This window comes from Mus pahari, chromosome 2 (assembly GCF_900095145.1).
Source record: "Mus pahari chromosome 2, PAHARI_EIJ_v1.1, whole genome shotgun sequence".
Lineage (NCBI taxonomy): Eukaryota > Metazoa > Chordata > Mammalia > Rodentia > Muridae > Mus > Mus pahari.
This window is the reverse complement of record NC_034591.1, coordinates 15,566,538-15,589,643: the sequence shown is the minus strand read 5'-3', so window position 1 is coordinate 15,589,643 and position 23,106 is coordinate 15,566,538. Positions and strand designations below refer to the sequence as shown.

Below are 23,106 nucleotides of genomic sequence, written 5' to 3'. Positions count from 1 at the left end.
AAAAAAAAAAAAAGTTATGAGAGACAAGTGAGACAGTTTATTCTCAGCTTTAGGTTAGACTGTGAAGGATAAAACTGTACTATTTTGAGTCATGTTCTCACCATGTAGCTCTGACTGTCTTGGAATTCACTGTGTAGACCAGGCTGGCCTCAAACTCACAGAGATCTGCCAGCATTTGCCTTTCATATGCTGGGATTAAAGACATGAGTCACTACCTACATACAACCAGCTAAGTTCTTGGTCATGAAAATAAATAAATCAAAACTGATAAAGAACCAGTCTTCTCAGGAACAATGTGTTAAAGGAGCCAGCAGTGCCAAGGTCCCTTCTTAAGAAGGGATGGAGAAATGACAACATGGAAAACCGACAGCTGAGAGACTAGGGATCTGAAGGCTTGCTAGTTATCAAGGTTGCAGTGCCTGACCTTGAACTTCTGTCTCTTGAGCAAGTAACAACGTCAGGTTCTCACAGCTTTTCATGTTACAGAATTACATGTAATTTAAAGGAGGTGGTTAGGGTTGGGTTTCCAGATTTCAGTGCTGGTGAGACAGTGGAGCAGGTTAAGGCACTTATTGCATAAGCTCGACGGCCTGAGTTTAATCTCTGGAATGGACTGACTCTATAAAGTTGTCTTCAGACCTCCACATGCATGCTGTGGCATGTACCCCACTCTTGATCTCTCTCTCTTAACTCCCTCCCCCTACACACACAGATAGACAGAGACAGACAGAGAGACAGGGAGAGGAAAATTGTTCAGTAATTTAAAAACAAGGTGAAGTGATGCTTTAGATATATTGGGTTAAATAAAATGTGTTACTAAAAGTAATTTCACCTGTTACTTGTTATTCTTTTAATGTGACCGCTGAAAAAGGCAAATTTGCAGATGACTTTATGCTTCTGTTGGTAAGTTGAGACCATCATCTAGTTATCTTATGATTATAGCCTGGATTAGGGTGACGCTTACTAAAAGAAAGACGTTTTTAAGGGATTCTACAGTATCCATATACATTGCAAACATTCCATTTTACAAGGTTGTGTGCTTCTTTTATAGCTTTGTAACAACAACAACAACAAGAATAAGCTTTTGAAGGCAAGGGCAGTATTTGTTGGCTAGAGTCATAGGAAACTGCGTGAGCAAACAAGAACAGTAAGATAGTAGACATTTCATAAAATAAGATCGTATGCATTTCATAAAATAAGTATGCATTTCATAAAATGAGATAGTATGCATTTCATAAAGCCCTTTGGAGGTTTAGGATATAAATCAATGGGTTGGTTGTTTTTTTTTTTGTTGTTGTTGTTGTTTTTTTTGTTTTTTGTTTTTTTTGATTTTCAACACGGGGTTTCTCTGTGTAGCCCTGGCCATCTTGGAACTCACTCTGTAGATCAGACTGGCCTCAAACACAGATTCACCTGCCTCTGCTGGGATTAAAGGCCTGTGCCACCACTGAACCGACGCCATCAATGAGTTCTTACTACCCATAATTTATTACCAAAGTAACACTAGCTAGCCATGTCAGTCATGTTCTTCTTAAAGTGCAGAAGGGTGAGGGACCTTAGTCTCTAGCTTGTGTAGTCATGAGGATGCCATCCAGCGACATTTCTCAGGTTTGGACGTTTGCTAACAATAGGAATGTGCCTAAATTTAGAGCTGTAACTTCAGAATACTTGTCCATTCCAGTTTAGCCAATTATTTTATGTGATTTGAAATTACTCCTATATTTTGGTTGACATGAATGAAAAAATAATCATTGAAATTAAATGTGGGGCTGGAGAGATGGCTCAGCAGTTAAGAGCATTGATTGCTCTTCTGAAGGTCCTGAGTTCAAATTCCAGCAACCACATGGTGGCTCACAACCATCCGTAATGCAATCCGATGCCCTCTTCTGGGATGTCTGAAGACAGCTTCAGTGTACTTACATATAATAAATAAATAAATCTTAAAGTAAATGTGCATGATAAATTTTGATATATATTGTATGTTCAATGAAAGAAGAAATGCAGAAGTTTTGAGGTATAACCAAAAAGAAAAAAAGGCACTTTTTTTCTTTAGTCATGGATTTAGGATGTACTGTGTTTATTTTGTTTCCGATTTTGGTTGTTTCTTGTTGGAGAACAGGTGTCATCACGTTCCCATGGGTCCCCTGGAACTCGCTGTGTATACAGACTGGCCTCCTCTCACTGAGGTCTGCCTGCCTCAGCTTTCCTTTCTGCTGGAGTCAAAGGTGTGCACCACCAGACTCAACTTCTTATATGCTTCATACCTCTAGAAATTGGATTAAAGTTCATGGAGAAAAAAAGCTTGTAGCATTTTAAAATATTTTTTGTCTTTCAGATAAAGTCAAAGACAAAATTAAAGATAAAGACAAAGAGAGAGAGAGAAAGAAGCATAAAGTAATGAGTGAGATCAAGAAAGAAAATGGAGATGTAAAGATTTTACTGAAAAGTAAGTTATATTCAATGAACATTTTCTACATTGTATACTATCCAGTATATTTATTAGCCACGCTGTTAAAATAAGAAATGTTATTTGATTCCAATTTTTGCCAAGAATAAGAATGCTGTAAGAATGAAGAGTAAATCCAGGGTTAGGAATTGTAATATGCATGGGAACGTGCTTTGCTGTATTTAAGGAATTCTCAAGGCTTTCATGATTAAACTTCAAAAACAAATTATTTTAAAAACAAGTTGTATAATTTGGCATGTTCATTATTCATTTTTAATCATATTTTGTAATTGGAAATAAAAGGCTAAAGCAATCTTGTCATGGTAGGATGGTGACACCCTTCCTTGCAGATACTGGGGCATAACCATTCGTCATAGAAAGGCTCGAGAGGGAGCCAAAGCAGAAGGGCCGTGCTTTAGTCTGTCTTGCTTGTTTGAGAGTATCTCCTCTAGTTTTAACGCCTTTGTCTCGCGTTTCCCTGCTAAACTGCGTTCTGCTGTGTTTGTACATGGGGAGGAGTAGGACGAGTTTTGTTGGAGAATGTTGGGCACAATAGAAATAAAAACAATCTCCAATTTACATAGGAACGTTGAGATCAGTAATGTTCTCACTAGGCAGCTGGGAAGGCATCGGCTAGTCTATTAAATAGACGGTGAACAGTTGCTAATCAACTTGGATTTATTTCAGAGTAAATTTGAGTGTGGATAAACATTTATATTCACAAGGGGAAAAAACCCTGCAATATCGAATATGAAACACAGTAACTAGTTTACATCACACTTATGCTAAAAGTGGACTCCATTTTTATTTCATTCTGTCACATTTATAAATATTTTTTGTTTTTTACATAATAAACTTTTGTACAAGTCAGAATTTTACATTCAGAGGTTTATTTTAGTATATGTGCCTGAGTGTATACTGTGTGTATGCAATGCCTTCAGAAATCAGAAGAGGGTGTCTGTCAGATCAGTTTATAGGTGGCTGTGAGCCATTCAGTGTGGGTGTTGGGAACTGAACCTAGGTCGTTCGGAAGAGCAGCAGATGTTTTTAACCACTGAGCCAATTCTGCATGCCTACAATGTTCTTTTCTGTAATGTTCTTTACACCTTAAAAGAAATATATCACCTATTAGGTGACTTCTTGGTTGATATTCTCAATCCTTGTTTCTTTTGCCCTTGTGGTTTTGTAACTTCTGTTTATTTTATTTTATTTTGGTTTTTCGAGACAGGGTTTCTCTGTATAGCCCTGGCTGTCCTGGAACTCACTTTGTAGACCAGGCTGGCCTCCAACTCAGAAATCCACCTGCCTCTGCCTCTGCCTNCCTAGTGCTGGGATTAAAGGCGTGCGCCACCACGCCCGGCTTTTATTTATTTTTTTTTAAATTGAGACAGGTTCTCCTTATGTCGTCCTGGCTGACCATGAGCTCTTTTAGACTAGGCTGGTCTCCATATCATGTAGACCGCCTTCCTCTGCCCCTAGAGTGCTAGGATCAAGGGCATGTGCCTCCATGCCTGGCTACTGTTTTCTTTATTCATTTTTTCAAAAAATTTGTTCTAATTTCTTCTGTGTGTTTTGAGTGTTTCGGTTTCCTGTATGTATGTGTACTGTGCCTGTGCCTAGTGCTGGTAGTGATCAAAACAAAGTGTGTGATCCCATGTAACTGGAGTGATAGGAGGCTGTGGGTTCTGGGCTCTGAACCCAGGTCTTCTGAGCTCAGGTGTGCGCACCATCATGCCCTGTATGTGCAGTAGCTGGGATTGAAGTCGGCAGGTATTCCCTCCTGTGCTTCCACTGCTTCAGGTTACACTGGAAGCCTCTGAGGCAGGCAGGCAGGCAGGCACAACTTGAGAACTGCAGCTAGCCTTTAAGCAGCTGTGACTCATGCTCCCTTCGTGTATTTACACAGCTGACCCTGCTGCTGGCTTAGTCTGTTAGTGGTCTTGTCTTTATTTGTGTGTGCAGTGACACATACTTATGCTATTAGAGAAAAAGTCTGTGGCCTTAGGATACCTAAGCCATATGTTCTTCACGGATACCTAGATTCCTAGAGACTGTATACATGAAAATATCCTACCGAATTGAAAATTTTCTAGGAATATATAATATTAACTGGGACTTTGAAGTAGATAGAAAAATTAGACATTTTGAACTGTGTAAGAGTGAAAGATAATGAAGACAGAGAGTGAGGTAGGCTTAGAAATTGTAACCTTGGGGGCTGGAGAGATGGCTCAGCAGTTAAGAGTATTGACTGCTCTTCCAAAGGTCCTGAGTTCAAATCTCAGCAACCATATGGTGGTTCACAACCATCTGTAATGAGATCTGATACCCTCTTCTGGTGCGTCTGAAGACAGCTACAGTGTACTTAGATATAATAATAAATAAATCTAAAAAAAAAAAAAAGAAATTGTAACCTTTAGATGGTTAGGGCATTTGAAGGAAACCTTACTATAGTGGAGGTAAGTAATGATTTACACTGCTTTATGTTGTTGTAAAGATTATATAAGTAAGTGAGGAGTGCCGTGTTCACTTAGGAAGTAATATGAAGCTTTCACTTAAAAGAATAATTTTGGGATTAAAAAGCAACAAAGTCAAAACTATCCTTCCTTCTCAGTATATAGTATATAGGTAACTATACAAGTAAAAGCATGCTTCATTTCGAAAAGTGACCCTGCCTTTGTAAGTACTGTGTTGGCTTTTATTATCCAGCAAAACCATTCTGTTGACCGCTGTGTGCACTTGGCTAGGGAGAGGAGTCGAGTATTGCTGTTTGCACTCCCAGTACTCTGTATGCAGAGTGGCCTGCTCTGCTCTGCTCTTCTCTTCTCTCTTCTCTCTTCCTCCTCTTCCCTCTTCCCTCTTCCCTCTTCCCTCTTCCCTCTTCCCTCTTCCCTCTTCCCTCTTCCCTCTTCCCTCTTCCCTCTTCCCCTCCCCTCCTTTTCTCTTCTTTTCGCATCCATCTTTTTTTCTCTCCTTATAGGTTTCTTCTATAATGTTACACGTTGTAACAGACATTTGAAAATAGAAACCTTACTAAATCTGTTCTACCTGAATCTCATTTCCTTTGGGGTTTCCTTAAAACTTTTACTGTGCTGGGTTTAGAGAGATGGCTCCAAAGTAGCACTTGCTGTTCTTTTGGAGGATTCTGATAAGTTTCCAGCGTGGTTGATCACAACCGTCTTTAACTCTAGTCCCAGGGGATACAAATGCCTTCTTCTGACTTCTTTGGTCACCAGGCATGCATGTGTGCACATATAAAGATGTTGGCAAAACACTCATTTATATATATAAAATCAATAAATCTTAAAAAAGTAGACTTATTAGTGACTCTGTGTGTGTGTGTGTGTGTGTGTGTGTGTGTGTGTGTGTGTGTGTGTTGAACCTGAGCATGGTGGCAAGTTGGCATGGACAAGATAGGGAGTTTTAGGGTATCCTGGGCTACATAGCAAGACCCTGATTTTCAAAAAGAAAGAAAACGTGTAAAAAATTGTATTAAGTTTTATATGACTCCACAAATATGTGTGTGTATATTATACATAATTACACGTGGGGTACATGGGAGAAGGTTTTACTAGAGACATTTTATTGTTTTACAGAATGTGTTACTTGTTCTTAGTAGTTTAAAGGAACAAGTGCATTACACACACTTTAGTGGGTCTTATCCTTTTCTATCAAAGTCTGCAAACTATTTTTGGACATGTGGGTATATTCCAGCCAACGTACATACTTCATTAAAATTAAGTTGTTGTAGAAAATATTTATTCTCAATCCAGAGCTTCTACCCCAACTTTGATCATTTAGTTCCTGGATAAAAGACACACACAATCTTTATATTAATAAGCCTTTTTAAACACTAAGGCTGGGCAGATAACTACCCTCTGTACTATTAAAATCTATTTCCTATTGATAACCCTGAGTTACTGTGTTTCATCTGGGCTGCTCTTAACTCCAGTTGGCCAGCCTTCCTAGCCATGCTTTCTTGACTCCTAACCCATGGCGTTTTTCTCCTTTCTCTACCTTCTTCCTCTCTTTTGGAGGTCTCCTTTGACCCCAAACCCAGGAACACCAAGCCCCTCCTATCTCAGTTCTGCCCAGCTGTGGGCTGAAGGCATCCTTTTCCACCCATCAGAAATTACTTGGGAGTAAGGTCACATAGTGTCACTTAGGTATGTATGCCTGCAGACTCTCATCTCTGGGGCAGCTAGGCCTTGGGGCCTGCACTCAGCATTACAATACATAGCAACAGATCAAAGTTCAGCATTACGAGAAAAATTACGTTGTGATTTTAATATTTTTAAATTTTGTCATACGTCAAACATGTTTTCCCCATGAGCAAGCATAATAGGTTAAAAGTAGGTTCTATGTTTTTGGTAGATACCAATATGTAGCTATAGATGACCTTGAGTTTCCAGATCCTTCTGCCTCTACCTCCTGAGGTCAGGAGCTAGCAGTTTTAAATAGTGCTGGAAATTGATCGGGATGCCTGTCTTATTTGAGACAAATATTGCTTTTTTTTTCCCCTCCGAGACAGGGTTTCTCTGTGTAGCCCTGGCTGTCCTGGAACTCACTCTGTAGACCAGGCTGACTTTGAACTCAGAAATCCACCTGCCTCTGCCTCCCAAGTGCTGGGATTAAAGGTGTGTGCCACCACTGCCCGGCAAGACAAATATTGCAACCAATTCTCTAGTTTTCGTTTTATGATGCTTACCTGATCTGATGTTTTGGAAGTACATACTTCAGTACAGTACATTGTTCTCAACCTTCCTAGTGCTGTGACCTGTTCCCTCCTATTGCAGTGACTCCCAACCATAAAATTATCTTGTTGCTACTTCATAACTAATTTTGCTACTATTATGAATCAAAATGTAAATGTCTGATACGTAGGATATCTGATAATTGACCCCCAGAGGAGTTGAGACCCACAGGTTGAGAGCTGTTAGTTTAGACTCTTAAACTGTTAGTTTAGAACTGTTAGTTTAGAGAATGAACATTTTACTTTTTAGGACTTTTACAGAATTATCCACGTTGACTGGCTCTGTTTTTACTTGTAATAGTCGTATTAGTTTTGTTCTTCATTGCATAGTTAAGAATTCATCCACAGGACTGGTGAGATATATCAGAAGGTAAAACTACATGACTTGATTTCCACACACCCTCCTTGGTCTCTCTAGCTCTGACTGTCCTTGAACTCAGAGATCTACTTGCCTCTGCACCTCAGGTGATGGGATTTAAAAGCATAGCTGCCACACCTGGCTGATGACTTGAATTTGATCCCTTGATCTCTGACATCCCCATGGAAGGAGAGAACCTAACCTGCTCTTCTTGAAGGTTGTTTTCAGACTGCAGCGCACATGCTCTGGCAGTGCACATGCAGGCTTGCATGGACTCAGGCGTGCGTGCACACACACACACACACACACACACACACACACACACACACTCAAAATGTAAAAGAATGTTACATAAAGGAAAGATACTATATGTAGATGGTTTTTATGGGAAGTCAAGTCTTTTGGGAATTGGACTCGTTTTGAAAATATGTAGATGATCTCAGTACTGAAAAGTAAAGAAATAAGAGCTATGTGAACATGGAAAATTTCATGTGAAGAAGCTGGGGATAGAGTTCAGTTGATACCATCCACCCTTCTCTGCAGGAAGCCCTGGGGTTTGTCCTCAGCACTGCATAATACTGGGTATGGTGTACATGTTGCTGATCTCAGAGTTTGGGAACGAGGAAGGAGAAGCTCAGGGCTATCTTCAGCTGGATACCAGGTTTGAGCTCATCTCAGAAACTGTCCTCACACTCCCTTAAACAAGGCAGTTTGGGATAATTTTATCTATGGAACGTTATCATAGGAATGGAGTAAGAAAGCTGAGTGTGATGGCTCAGGCCTGCAACCTCAGCACCATAGTCCCTCGAGGCTGAGTCAGAAGGATCGTCATGAGTTCAAGCTCATCTTGTCTTAAAAATCAAAACAGCAAAACTCTCCTGAAGGGGCTAAGAGCTGCTCTTTTAGGGGACCTGGGTTCCATTCTCAGCACCCCATATGGAGGCTCACAACTAGCTGTGACTCCCTTTTCTGCTTTCCAAGGCATGCGTGTGGTACAGATGTAAAAGCAGGTAAAACACTAGTATTCAACCAAACAGTCCCCATCTTCTCTGCCCCCTGAACAAAAACAGAAAGGACAGAAGAGAAACAAGGTTTTTATTTGAACTGTTACTTTATTGTCCTTTTTATATTTATCTTAGGAAACAGCATTTTCTTGTAATTTACATAACATTTTCATAGTCTGCTTATTTCTATATAAGAAAAATGGAAAAATATTCATTATTAATGTGTGTGTATATAATGATGTGTGTGCTTATATGTACACAGAGGTCCGCTAATTAAGTAGTCTGTATAGATTAGACTAGTCTTTTATTCCTGGCTTTTCTGGGTTTTTGACCCTGAGTGTGTTGCCTTTGTTCACAGAAACTCTTTAGTATACACCCTTGTGATGTCCCTCCATAGTCACGGCTATCTGTCCTCTCTGTCTCTGCCTAGCACCTGGGTATCACTGGAGTTTAGTGTATGAGAAGGGACTCTGATGTTGTCCTCTCCTGTAGGACACCTGCTGGTTCTTGACTTGGGCCGCTGTATGCTGTGTCTGACTTAGGGTAGTGCACATGCAGCTTACTGAGGAGGAGTGAGGTGCGCAGGGATTGGTGTGCTCTGCATTGTGACACTGGTGTTAGAGCGTGCACACACTTCTAACTGCATGTTTTTTTTTTTTTTAAAGTCTCCTTGGCATTTCGATATGATTTTTTTTAAAACCTCAGATAAAGTAAATTTTACAATATATTTATGTGAACTACCTGAAGGGTACTGTTCATATTTATTTCTGATTTCTGCTTTTTACAGTTTGAAGGTGACACTTTCTGAGACTGACTGACTCATTACTTGAGTGGGCATTCAGCATCTGCTGTCTTATTAGCAGTCCAGAGCCTACTGTCTATGTGTCTGTGTGTAAAGGCAGAAAGTGAATGAGAGAGAAGGAAAGACTAGAAAACAAATTCTCTGAATTTGAATTTTCAGAATCATCACAAGTAAACTTATGTATTATAGAACAGTTCTTAAAAGCATGTTTCTTTTTTTTAAGTAATTAAAATATGGAGTTTCAAAAAAAATTTTTCCCAACAGGTGGGAAGGAGAAACCAAAAACAAATATAGAAGACTTACAAATTAAAAAAGTAAAGAAGAAAAAGAAAAAGAAACACAAAGAGAATGAAAAACGGAAGCGTCCAAAAATGTATAGCAAATCTATTCAGACCATCTGTTCAGGATTGCTGTCTGCTGAAGATCAAGACGCCAAAGGCATCTTAAATGCTAATGTAAAGGATTGCATTGGAAAAAATTTGGATACCAAAAACTGCGATTCAAAAATTCCTGATAACAGTGACTTTCCATTTGTGTCATTAAAGGAGCCACGTGATAAGAATAACCTTAGAAGGTTGGACACTTTGGAGTTCAGGCAGCTCATTCACATTGAGCACCAGCCTAACGGAGGTGCGTCAGTCATCCATGCCTACAGTAATGATCTCTCCTGCCTGTCTCCCATGGAGATGCAGAGGTTTGCAGAAGAATTTGTGGGTTTAGTGTTCAGTGAAAACGAAAGCTCTGCCGCTTTCTATGTAATGGGTATTGTTCATGGGGCAGCTACGTACTTACCTGACTTTTTAGACTACTTTTCATATAATTTTCCCAATTCACCAGTGAAAATGGAGATACTGGGAAAGAAAGATATAGAAACAACGACTATGTCCAATTTTCATGCTCAGGTAAGAGGCTTTAGTTTTGTTTTAAATAGCTTTTAATTGTACATTTTAGATAGACTTGTGTTTTTCCTCTTAATTTTACTGTGTGTTTGAGGTAAAATGGAAAGAGTCCAGTGAAACTGTTTGAGAGTAACTTCTTGGTGTGAATTTACAAGTTTAAATTTCAATTTCTCTTTTTTAAAAAATTAATTATTTATCTTATTGTTATTTTGATGTGCATTGGCATTTTGCCCGCCTGTGTATCCATGTGAATGTGTCAGAATTGGAGCTGGAGTTTTAGACAGTGTTGAGCTTCCTGGGTGCTGGGAATTGAGCCCAGGTCCTCTGGAAGAGCAGCCAGTGCTCTTAACTGCTGAGTCAGTGCTTCAGCCTCCAGTTTCGCTTTTTATTCTATTTAAAAATCAGTTAATGAAATACTTAAGATTCTGTCCTCCCGCCCCCTTTCAGACAAGGATTTCACTTGAATTAAGTGAAATTAGTTTAACAAGGTGTTTTTTAGTTCATAGTAGCTTTCAAACCTATTAATCAACCAGATATAGTAGCACACACCTTTGATCCCAGGGCTTGGGAGGCAGAGAAGTGGATCTCTGTGAGTTCGAGGACAGCCAGGGCTTGGGAGGCAGAGGCAAGTGGATCTCTGTGAGTTCGAGGACAGCCAGGGCTATGTAGAAGAGACCTTGTCTCAACAAAACAAAACAAACAAAAACTCTGCAACCCTGAACCTGTAAATCACCTACAATTATCCTCTTTGTAAATGCCCTGTAAGGGCTTAGCACTAGGTCCATCAAATAAGCAGGTGCTAAATACGTGCTGGCTTCTAAAAAATATATTGTAATATAAATTAATCACTACTTAGTTTGTAATTATATGAAAATATTAGTGCATATTTACCTCAGTTACTTTACTGTGAAGAGACACTGTCACTAAGGCAACATATAAAGAATATTTATATTTAATTGTAGGCTTGCTTACGGTTTTAGAGGCTTAGTCCATGATTCATGGTTGGAAATGGAGTGGAAGGGTGTCAGGCAGGCATGGTTCGAGAGCAGTAAGCTGAGAGTTTACATCCAATCCACAGTCAGGACACAGAGACTGGGCCTGGCTTGAACCTTTGAGATCTCTCAGGGACACACCTTCTCCAACAAGGTCATTCCCTAAGGATTAAGATCCTCCAGAACAGTCCACCAACTGGGAAACATTCAGATCGGAGCCTGAAGAAGGAGCCAATCTCATTTAAACTGCCACAATACTCTAAGCTCATTTCCATTTCCTAATCCTTTCTACAGAATATTATTTTAGAAACCAGAGACAAAACTGAGTTTTCACCTTTTAAAAATGTATGTGGAGCCTATGTAGAGCCAGCGCCTTGTAAGGGTGTCAGGTGCCCTGGGACTGAAGATACAGACAGCTGTAAGCTGCCATGTGGGTGCATGTGGGTACTGGGGAATGAATCCAGGTCCTCTGGAAGAGCGGCCAGTGCTCTTAGCCTCTGAGCCATCTCTCCAGCTCCATTAGTTTTAAATATTTTTCTGGGAGATGGTAGTGACTGATAGAACATTCTAGTTTATGGGGAAAATACAGTAAAGTTTCAGATCATGGGACTTTTCCCCTGATGTGTCTCTACTAAGGTGAGGTTAGCTAAGGGACTAAGGAGAAGTGCTTTATTTTAGGGTTGTCAGCACTGCTAGGAACAGAGCAAAATCGAATCCTCAGCTCTGGCTTTTCTCCTTGCTCTGGTATATTCCTTCAGTTGATGTTCAAGATACACGTTCTACCTTAAAAACACTGTATATTCAAGATATAGTTTCTATCCCTAGTTCCCAGTAGCATGTATATTCTGCTATATATATATAGAATATATGGTGTATATTCTGCAGCATACAGTAGCATGGAGAATAACAATATTTAAATTTTAATGTATGTGTATGAAGGTTATTTCCTAATGTAGCATATTTGAGAATTGGAATTGAAATATTTTTAGAATGATAAGGTAGCAATAGAACATTCATTACTAGCCAACCCATTTATTTTATTTCATTTTCTCTTACTAAGAGTTTAGGAAAAATCAAAACTAAGAAATCAAATCAAACAAAAAGGTGTAGATAACTGAGACTGCTGTCTGTAGAGTGGAAGCAGCTTTGGGCTTGTCCCTAAGTACTGGGTTAATGAAACTGGAGTCCAAAAGGTAATACAGTCGAGAAAAAGTGAGCACACTTTTTTTTTCTTTAAAGATCTATTTATTTATTTTTTATGTATATGAGGAAAAAATGAGCACACCTTTTTTTCTTTAAAGATCTATTTATTTTATGTATATGAGTACACTGTAGCTGTACAGATGGTTGTGAGCCATCTTGTGGTTGCTGAGATTTGAACTCAGGCCCTCTGCTTGCTCCGGCTCCTGCTCACTCTGGCCTGGGAGCACACTTAGATCAGTTCTATTTCTAGTCTCTTGTTCTTCCAATAAGAGCTGTTCTGTTTTAGTTGTTGTTTGTTTATTCTGAAATAGGAACTCATGAAACATGGGGTGGCCTACCATCTCTCACAGCTAAGGCTGGAGTTAAATTCCTGGGTGCCTTGCCCCGCCTCCTGATTGCTGGACTTACACGTGCTTAGCACATGTAAAAGCATTAAAAGCAGCGTTTCTTAACCTTATTCCTTGTAGGAATTGATTTCTCTTTCCATAAATCTTTTAGTGAAGGATAAAGTGTACATGGAAAGGTATACACATTAGAGATGAATATTCAGAAAGTGAGCAGACCCATTCAGTTCAGAACTGAAAGTGGCTAGAGGGCTTTCTTAAACTAGTCTTTAGCACTATCTGCTAACCTCAAGCCCCAACACATAAATATGTACAGTTTTATAAAACTATTATCTTATATGTATGTGTGTGTAGAGTGTATGTGTACTGTGTGTGTGAAAGAGCCAGTGGAGGTCAAAAGAGGCTGTTGGATCCCTTGAGCTAGTTGCACATGACTGTGAGCTGCAGTGTGGGTTCTGGGACTTGAACTCCAGTCCTCTGAAAGAGCAGTGACTGCTCTTAACCATCAAGCCATTCTCCAGCCCACACATAAACATCCAGGTAACCATTATACTGAATTAAAACAAACATTTTTACATATTTTGAACTCAGAATTTTACATATTTTTAAGTCCTTTAATGATACATATATTGTTATCCTTTTCCTTTTAATATTGTTTGTGACATCTGTCTTGTAGATAGCAATGTTTATTTTATTGTTGGGGAATATTTCATAGGTATGTGTCATAATTGTCCTGATTACTTACTATAAGTGAATATTTGAGTTGTTTTTCTTTTGGTGTTATTACAGCAGGGCTCTGTGAATACTTTTGTTCATGTGCTTAATGTGCACTTGTATTTTTGTTAAGGTATACCTATCATTTGACTATCAGTATGAAAAAGTGCACAGATATTTAGTTTTGATAGATAAATGACAGTTTTTTAAAACTCTTGGTACCAGTTTCTATTATAGTCAGCGTGGACCAGACTTTTGGTCCATCTTTTTTCATTTAGCCATTGTGGGGACTTATAGTACTATCTCTCTGTAGTTTAATATAAATTTTTCTGATTGTGTTCCAGGCACCTTTTAAATATTGTTGTATAGTTAAGTACTGTCTTTGGCACAGTTTTTTTTTTTTTTTTTTTTTTTTTGGTTTTTTTGAGATAGGGTTTCTCTGTATAGCCCTGGCTGTCCTGGAACTCACTTTGTAGACCAGGCTGGCCTCGAACTCTGCCTCCCGAGTGCTGGGATTAAAGGCGTGTGCCACCACGCCCGGCTTTGGTACAGTTTTGTTCCACTCTTTTGCCCATTTTTTTTTTTTTAACTTGCTTTTTCCCTAACTAGTAACTTTTAAAAAAAATGTACTGTAGATCAGTCTTTTTGATCAGCCAAATAATATTCACTTGGTGTCTTGATTTATCATTAATAATGGCTTTTGATGCCTAGGAATTAAGTTTAATCTAATATATAATTTTTCTTAATTATGACTAATGTATTTTGTGTCCTATTTTAAAAATCTTTGCCTACCCCAAAGACAATGAAATATTCTTTGGAATTTTCTTCTGGAAACTGCTTTTTCTTGCATGTTTAAATCTAAATTTCATCTCAGATTGGTTGCATAGCAGGATATAAAGATCAGGATTCGAGCTGGAGAGATGGCTCAGCAGTTAAGAGCACTGACTGCTCTTCCAGAGGTCCTGAGTTCAAATCCCAAGCAATCACATGGTGGATCACAACCATCTATGTAATGGGATCTGATGCCCTCTTCTGGTGTGTCTGAGGACAGTTACAGTGTACTCCTCACATATATAAAATAAATAAATAAAATCCTTAAAAAAAAAAAAAAAAAGATCAGTATCCATCCAGGTGTGGTGGGCGTGCCCGTGATCTGAGTCCCTGGGAGGCTGTGGCAGGAAGATCACCAGTATCAAAATTAGCTTGGCTACAGAGTGAAACTCTGTTTTTAAAAATTCACAAAGTAAGCAGAATTGATAGTTGTGAATGCATGCTAAGTCCAGAAGAGTCCAGTGAGCTGAAGAGATGCCGACTCCTTGGCACACTATATTTTCTCCTTGTTCATGAGCCAGTTGACCATACATGTGGGTTACTTCCTGGGCTTTTATTCTATTGTTCTTTTTATTACTAATCACCAGGGAAACCACGGATCCATTTCACTCCATTTAGAATGAAGCAGGGCCTGAGAGATGGCTTATTGGGTAAGGACCCTTGCCATGAAGTCTCAAAACATGAATTTGACCCCTGACTGCTACCCACAGCGAAGGAGAGAAGTGTTGGCCCCAGACTGCCGCATGTGTGTTGTGGGGCATATTCCTCTTCCACCTTCAAGTAAATATGTGAATGTAATTTAAAAGTGTGTGTGCTTTTATACCTTAAAAAGTATAATGGCTATTATAAAACAAAAGGCAACAAGTATTACTGAAGACGGAGTAAAGAAAATCCTTATGTACTATTGGGGAAAACGTTATCAGCAGTGCCATTAGTTAAAGTGTGGTATGGCATTCCTTAAGTATGTCAAAGTGAAACCCTTGTGTGGTCCTGCGGTCCTATGGCGCAGGTGGTCTATCTGAAGGGGAGTGTGGTAAGTCTCTGCACTGATCTGTATTCTAGCATTGTTTACACTAGCTAAGAAAGGGAGACAGTCTTACCATCCAGAGAAAGGGTAGAGAAATTCAGACATGCTATAAACGAAGTCTGTCATTTACTAAAGCATTACAGTAAGTGAAATAAGCCAGGCAAATCAGTCCCACAGGCCTCTTGCATCAAACCTAAAAATTTGTTCTCAGAAGCTGAGTGTAGAAAGAATGGTGGTGAGCAGTGGGTAAGAATACTGGACAAGGAAGTGGTAAGGGTCAGTCAAAGAGATCATTACAGTAGGCTAGGGTGAAGGGCTTGCATGGGGCTGGAGAGACGGCTCAGCAGTTAAGAGCTCTGGCTGCTTTTCCAGAAGTCCTGAGTTCAATTCCCAGCAATCACATGGTGGTTTCTAATCACGTATAACGTGATCTGATGCTCTCTTCTAGCATGGGGGTGTATATGCAAATAGAGCACTCATATACATAAAATAAAGTGCCTACACATATCTAATCTATTAGAGGCAGGTATCAGGCTGTAATTGGGAAAGTATATTTTTCTGTCATTAATTAAAAAATGAATTTTATTGAATTTATGGCTATCTAAAAATATAATGAATAAAGTGGCTGAGGAGCTGTCTTAGGCCTTAAGGTGCTTGCTGTGTGAGCATGAGGATCTGCATACAGTCTCGTAACCACGGTGGCAGAGCACTCCTGAGATTGTAGTGCTGGGGACGCAGAGACAGGAGGATCCTGAGCGGTTAGCACGCCAGTCTGGCCAGATTGAAAATTCCAGCTTTTGTGACAGATTGTGTCTTAGAAATTATGGTGAAGAATGATTATGATTGAGGCAGACCCCCTCCCCAGCCACTTTTATATCATTCATTACCATTCTTCTATTTGAAAGTATGTGCTAAATATGGCATGGAATGGCTCCCCACTGTGGCTCTTTCCTTTATGTCCATGGTGGTTAGATTGCATCAGTAAGAATGTGATGACAGGGGCCTGGGGGATCCTTAGCAGGAAAAGTGTCTTAGTTAGGGTTCTATTGCTGTGAAGAGACACCATGGCCAAGGCAACTCTTACAAAGAACAACATTGAATTGAAGCTGGCTACTGGAGGGAAGCATGGCAGTGTCCAGGCAGGCATGGTGCTGGAGAAGGAGCCGAGTGTTCCACAAGGCAAACAGAAGACTGTCTTCGGGCCAGCTATTAGGAGGGTCTCAACGCCCACTCCCACAGTGACAGACTTCCTCCGCCGAGGCCATACTTCCCAGTAGTGCCACACCCTGGGTCAGGCATATTCAAACCCCCATAGAAAGGCATGTAAAGCTTGATCCCTGGCACCTACCTACATGTTTCAAGGAGAGTCAACTCCCATGGGTTGTCCTGTGAATCCACAGTGCACACTTGGATGTACCTTGGCATATCTACTTATATTCTAATCCCTGCCTCAAATTCCCCTTCCCTTCCCACGGACATACACACACTAAAGTAATGTGATGAGCAACCCACTTACTAAAAGTAAGGCACTCTATTCCCTAAACAGCATACCGAGACAGAGGGTCCTCTGCCTTACTCTGCCGGCCTGAAGATCCAGCATTTAACCTATACTTCTGTTTACTCTAAATTGAGCTGATAGACAAGTTTAAATGTGTGTGTCTTTTTAAAAAGTATTTTATGGATTACTATTCAGAAGAATAGTAATTTTTAATCTCTTGGGGTGTTGATAGGAGCACTGAAACAACTAAAGATAAACAGATTTTGAAATAAAAAATACTTTTTGCATTCCTAGACCAAATACAGTTTATTTGCTATGAGCCTTCTCAGACATTTAGCATACATGGAACCTCTAATGCAGAAAGGTTTTTCTAAACTTACTTGATTATAGAAACGTAGTTTCAAGGAATATACTTTGGGAAGTAACAGGTTGTTTCATGTGAACTATTTTTCATGTTCTAAAATTCCTCATCATTTTGCCCTCTTGTTGGAGTGATCTTTCTATGTAACACAAAACAGCATTGAGTCTTAGGAACTCTGTTCATGATCTCCTTTTACAATGGCTGCAGTTTTGTTTTGTGTCATGCAGGTGTTACAAGGATTGTTCTTTTATCTAAAGATTGTATAAGGAGAGGTGAATACCTTTGTAGTTCAAGTGTAAGTAATTCCTTTTATTTATCCAGTATTTTGGATATTTTGTTAGTCTTTTTTAAAAACAGAGAATACAGGAGGGAAGTAAAAGGGCAGCCATGATAATCTAGGTTTTAGGGGGAGACTTCAGGGGAGAGTGAGCGGTGGGGGGTGGGGGGGGCTGAGGCAGGAGGTCTGCATATTCGCATGCTAGGCTCTCCCAGCTGAGGTTGCCCTGTTTCATTTGTGTTTTTGAATGAGTTAAGATGCCCGGCATTAGGCTGGAGAGAGGGCTCAGCAGGTAAGAGCATTGACCCTTCTTGTAGAGGTCCTGAGTTCAATTCCCAGCAACCACATGGTGCCTCACAGCCATCTGCAATGGGATCTGATGCCATCTTCTGGAGTGTCTGAAGACAGTGACAGTCTACTCATATAGATTAAAAAAAGAAAAAAAAAAGGTGCTCAGGTTTTTTTATCTGTTCATGTTTTATGTCTTCTAAATGGCACTGTGTAAAAACAGATTTTTGCAAATATGACTACGTGTATTATTCTTGTCTTTATGCTTTTTTGAGATCTACTCCCTGCCCAAATATAGAGGAACTATAGAGATAGATTTTAGTAAAGATGCAGTCTTCACGGAACACGTGCACTATACCTTACCTCTGGTTTCTGTCCCTGTGTGGTCTCAGGGATGTGACACAGCTCCCTAGAGCTGCTGCAGCTGTGTCTGCCTGTCACTTGTTACTGTTCTTCCCCCAGTCCAGACCTGTGGGCCTTATTCTTTTGATGTGATCTGAAAGACTTAAAACTGTGCCTAAAGTAAGAGTACCTATCTACAACGGGAAAGTTTTATGAGCTACAGTCTTTTTTATTTTATTTTTTTAAAAGATTTATTTATTTATTATTTATTTATTATATGTAAGTACACTGTAGCTGTCTTCAGACACTCCAGAAGAGGGAGTCAGATCTTGTTACGGATGGTTATGAGCCACCATGTGGTTGCTGGGATTTGAACTCCAGACCTTTGGAAGAGCAGTCGGGTGCTCTTACCCACTGAGCCATCTCACCAGCCCATGAGCTACAGTCTTGTGACATTTCTTTTAAAGATAGAGAGTCTTCTGATCCTTATCTTTTCCTTTCTTGGGTCAGTCATACAAAGGACTGTCATGGGTGGTTTTTAGAGAATTGAGGTTTTATTTTCATGTGGTATTAACTTTACTGTAGTGAGTAATTTTTTTTTTTTTTCGGGTTTTTTGAGACAGGGTTTCTCTGTGTAGCCCTGGCTGTCCTGGAACTCACTCTGTAGACCAGGCTGGCCTTGAACTCAGAAATCCGCCTGCCTCTGCCTCCCTATGTGCCACCACGCCCGGCCTTTGAAAGATCTTATGATGTAGCCTTGGCTGTCCTGGAAACTTCTATACGGACCAGGCTGGCCTCAAACACATAGAGATCCGCCTGTCTCTGGCTCCTAAGTGCTGGGGTTAAAGGTGTGCACCACCACATCCAGTCTTCTGCCTCTTTTTTGTGAAGTGGAAGTAGTTACCTGAATATAAAAACATTACATGACAGTGGTGTAGAAGACAACTTTTTACTTTATTAGAGAGAGAAATTATTTCAAATATATTACATTTACATTATTAGCTAAATTGACTTACAATTTCAGACTTACATTTTCCCTATCTCCTAAATTGCCCTTAAATTGACTTTAGACAGTGTTCTTTACTGGTGTCTTTTGTATAAGGTATTTAATTCCTGCATCTAGGACAAAAAGCTCATTTGACTTTGCTATTAAAAGTGTATTAATCAGACTCATGTCTTTGGGAAAGCTTCTATCAAGTATTCACTCATTGAAAAAAATTTTTTTTCAAAGGCTGTTTTTCTTCCTCTCGTGATAAACCATATACATTCTTAATGAGTCATTGTTAATTCTTTGATGTAGTAAAGAAGACCACATCTCATTTCCCACAGTTTAATAATGCCTTAGTATTTTTGTCTGTTTGTACATGGGTACCAAGATTCATTGGTATTTAGAACTGATTAGTGACTTAGGTGATATTTATATATCTGATTTAAATAAATGTATGCACAGGAAATTTATTTGCCTGTATGACATAGAAATATTACCTCACTAAAATGCGTTTTGTTACAATTTAAAACCCTTGCAGAATTTGTGTCTTATAATGTAAGTTGATTTTACTTCTTGTCTTGTCTTCCCTTGCTTCTTCCTCTCCACCTGTGTGGGAATCAGTCCCAGTATGTTACAGTGGTGAGGCAAGGGCTCTTCCTTAGAAGATCTGTATCCTAGCCTGAATCCCACTATTTAGTAGCTTTTTTTTTTTTTTTTTTTTCCCCCCGAGATAGGGTTTCTCTGTGTAGCCCTGGCTGTCCTGGAACTCACTTTGTAGACCAGGCTGGCCTCGAAACTCAGAACTCAGCCTGCCTCTGCCTCTGCCTCTGCCTCCCTAGTCCTGGGATTAAAGGCGTGTGCCACCACGATCTCTCACGACTAATGCTGTCAAATGAAGCTCTCAAACCAAGGACAGGAGTACAAAGTCATTTAACAGAGGTTTGTGTTGTGTTCTGGTGTGTTCACAAGGGTTCAGATTGGAAAGCGTACTTTGTTAAAGACTGCTTTACTGAACCACATTTATGGCCAAGTTTCCTACTGTGATGCTGTTACTGCATTTAAATTCCTAGGGCCTGCCGGGCAGTTGTGGTGCACGCCTTTAATCCCAGCACTTGGGAGGCAGAGGCAGGTGGATTTCTGAGTTCGAGGTCAGCCTGGTCTACAGACCAGGACAGCCAGGGCTACACAGAGAAACCCTGTCTCGAAAAACCAAAAAAAAAAAAAAAATCCTAGGGCCTGAGAGTGGTGGAAAGTTAAGTTTAAACTTTAAGTTTTGTTCATATAGGGTAGTGGTTCTCAGCTTTCCTGACGGTGCCCCCTCATGTTATGGTGACCCCTAACCATAAGATTATTTTGCTGCTGTTTTGTAACTGTTATTTTGCTACTATTGTGCAGGGTATATGATATGTGGCCCTGAGGGGTCATGATCCACAGGTCGAGAATTGCTGACATAGAGATGATAGGACCTTTTAGGGGAGAAAAAGATGAGGCCCTGACTATAAGATAGAGTACAATTTATACATTTTGTGACTTGGGGTTTGGTTTGTTAATCTGAGAAGTGAATTTTTAATGAATAATGAATAGTTAAACTTGGAATACTTGTAAATAAACTTAGTGTTGAGTATAATAAAAACTTAAAGAATCTGTACTTGTTGATTATGATAAAAACAAAATTCTGATGTCAGTTATTCTAGCATTATAGAATATTGTTTCTTAAACTAGGTGGGTTAGAAGTAAGGTACTTCACATATGCTGGTCCTATGCTACTGCGATTGTATAGGTTTATAACATCACACAACCTTGCCCATCTAGGATTGCCTGCATTGCAGACTTAGTTTAAAGGAGGGTCAGCCTGCGCAAACTGATCAGTTGATTTTCTACATATGGTGGCCACACAGTCTTTCTTTAAAAAAAAAAAAAACAAAAAACATTGAGATTTTGCTCAAAGTTTGTTTTAAGAAGCTTAAAATAATACCCCTTTTTAGTGTTTATATATTTAAAAATACCATGGTTCTCTGAGGACTAAATTTAATGTACCATTGACAGTCCAGGTGTGAGTGAGTACACAGGGCTTAGCTGCTTTGTTTTGAACATTTGGGCGTCACACAGGCTGGCGTGTTAACAGGTGCTTTATGTAGATGAGTGTTTTGTTTTCTTCTGCAGTCTGGGCTTATGAGATGAGTGCAGGAGTTTATGTGATCTCATGTGACCTCGGAGTTAGCTGTTGATAGCAGAGTGAATTTGTGCCTTAGGGTTGCCCACTCTGAATTTCGATCATTTCATCAGAATTCATGATAGAAATGTGAACTGGCCCCTAGGTAAAACCTTGATCCAGGACGAAAGATCATCTGGTCTTTTGATACATAATCACTCATCATGGGGGTAATTAGACAATTGTCACTTTAGAAAAATGAAGGTGTGTCATTTTGAATCTTTTTAGTAGCAATTTGTATTAAACAACAACTCTTCTGCTATTAGGAGATGGTACAGTGAGTTATTTATACAGTGTTGTTTCTTTAAACTCTTCTCTTTTTTTTTTGTTTTTGAAGATAGGGTTTCTCTGTGTAACAGATTAAGGTGTATGCCACCAGCCCGGCTCTTTGACTCTTCTAATGAGCAGTTTACAGAGAAAGAAATGGAAATTAGCTGGCTTGATTAGTTTGTATATATAAACATGTATTTATAAATACATTATTATAAGTAATATATTACAAATAATAATATATTAATATTTATAAATATGTTTATAAACACTGTATTATTACAAGTTTCTTTTGGTTTTTCTTGCCTTGTATTATGTTCTAGTAGTTTGAAATGATGTGATTCATTGTTACACATCAGTAGCAAACACTTCATGTCTAACTTTTAATTAAATTCATGTCACTCAGGTAAAAAGAACATATTCTCATGGTACTTACAGAGCTGGCCCGATGCGACAGATCAGCTTGGTGGGAGCAGTTGATGAAGAAGTGGGAGATTACTTCCCCGAGTTCCTTGACATGTTAGAGGCGTCACCATTTTTAAAAGTAAGAGAAGGTCTTGGCATTCTAAATTGTGATGGGTATTGCTTCCGGTTATAGCTGATGCCGATGGATGGCTATTTGTTTAGAACTATCATGATATTTGTTTTGTTTTGAGACAGGGTTTCTCTGTGTTCATGGTTATCCTGGAATTCACTCTGTAGACCAAGCTGGTCTCCAAATCACAGAACTCTGCCTGCCCCAGCCTCTCTCCTGAGTGCTGAGATTAAAGGTCTGCACCGTCATGCCACTCAACATTATTAGAAAAAAATTTATTTAAACCAGGGGGAAAGGAAGGAAACAGTGATCTTGTGTTACGTGTATATATGTAATTTCTCGATCTGTAATGGCAAAGTTAAATGGTACACCAGCAAATACCCTTGCCTGTTACTGCCCCTGTGTGTCTTGTAGACTAAGCACAGGCAGATTTAAGAAGTGGAGGAAGGATGCTTGTTAAACACTTTGAGCACAAAGAGGGGAGGGTGGATTGACACTGTGGGTAACTGGCCTGGGGACTTGTACAGTTGTATAAAACATTGAGCTCATGCCCCGACATAGTCTGTAAAAGTTCTAATAAAGGTCCATTTTATATTTCTTTAAAAATGTATTCATTATTATTAGTCTATGTGGGGGTAGGGCACATATGTGCATGAGGCAGTCAGCAGACAACTTGGTGGAATCCCTTCCTTTTCTCTATGGACTCTCATCTCTCCTTCTATATTTGTATGAGTTGTGGGCCCTGATCTCTAGTTGTGTGCCCAGCTCTTACCTGCTGTGCGGCTGCACTCTTACCTGCAGCTCTTACCTGCTGTGCTGCTGCACTCTTACCTGCAGCTCTTACCTGCTGTGCGGCTGCACTCTTACCTGCTGTGCGGCTGCACTCTTACCTGCTGTGCTGCTGCACTCTTACCTGCAGCTCTTACCTGCTGTGCGGCTGCACTCTTACCTGCAGCTCTTACCTG

General features: G+C 39.7%; 1 protein-coding gene across 1 annotated transcript in view; it reads left to right on the top strand.

Moving 5' to 3' along the window:
* The window catches only part of Rsbn1l (round spermatid basic protein 1 like), a 56,923-nt gene that overhangs the window by 21,845 nt on the left and 11,972 nt on the right, over positions 1 to 23,106 (top strand). Inside the window, exons 2-4 of the mRNA XM_021190129.2 lie at positions 2,336 to 2,446; positions 9,625 to 10,262; positions 22,013 to 22,150. Coding sequence (XP_021045788.1) covers positions 2,336 to 2,446; positions 9,625 to 10,262; positions 22,013 to 22,150 — 887 coding nt within the window. The remainder of the gene's footprint in view (positions 1 to 2,335; positions 2,447 to 9,624; positions 10,263 to 22,012; positions 22,151 to 23,106) is intronic.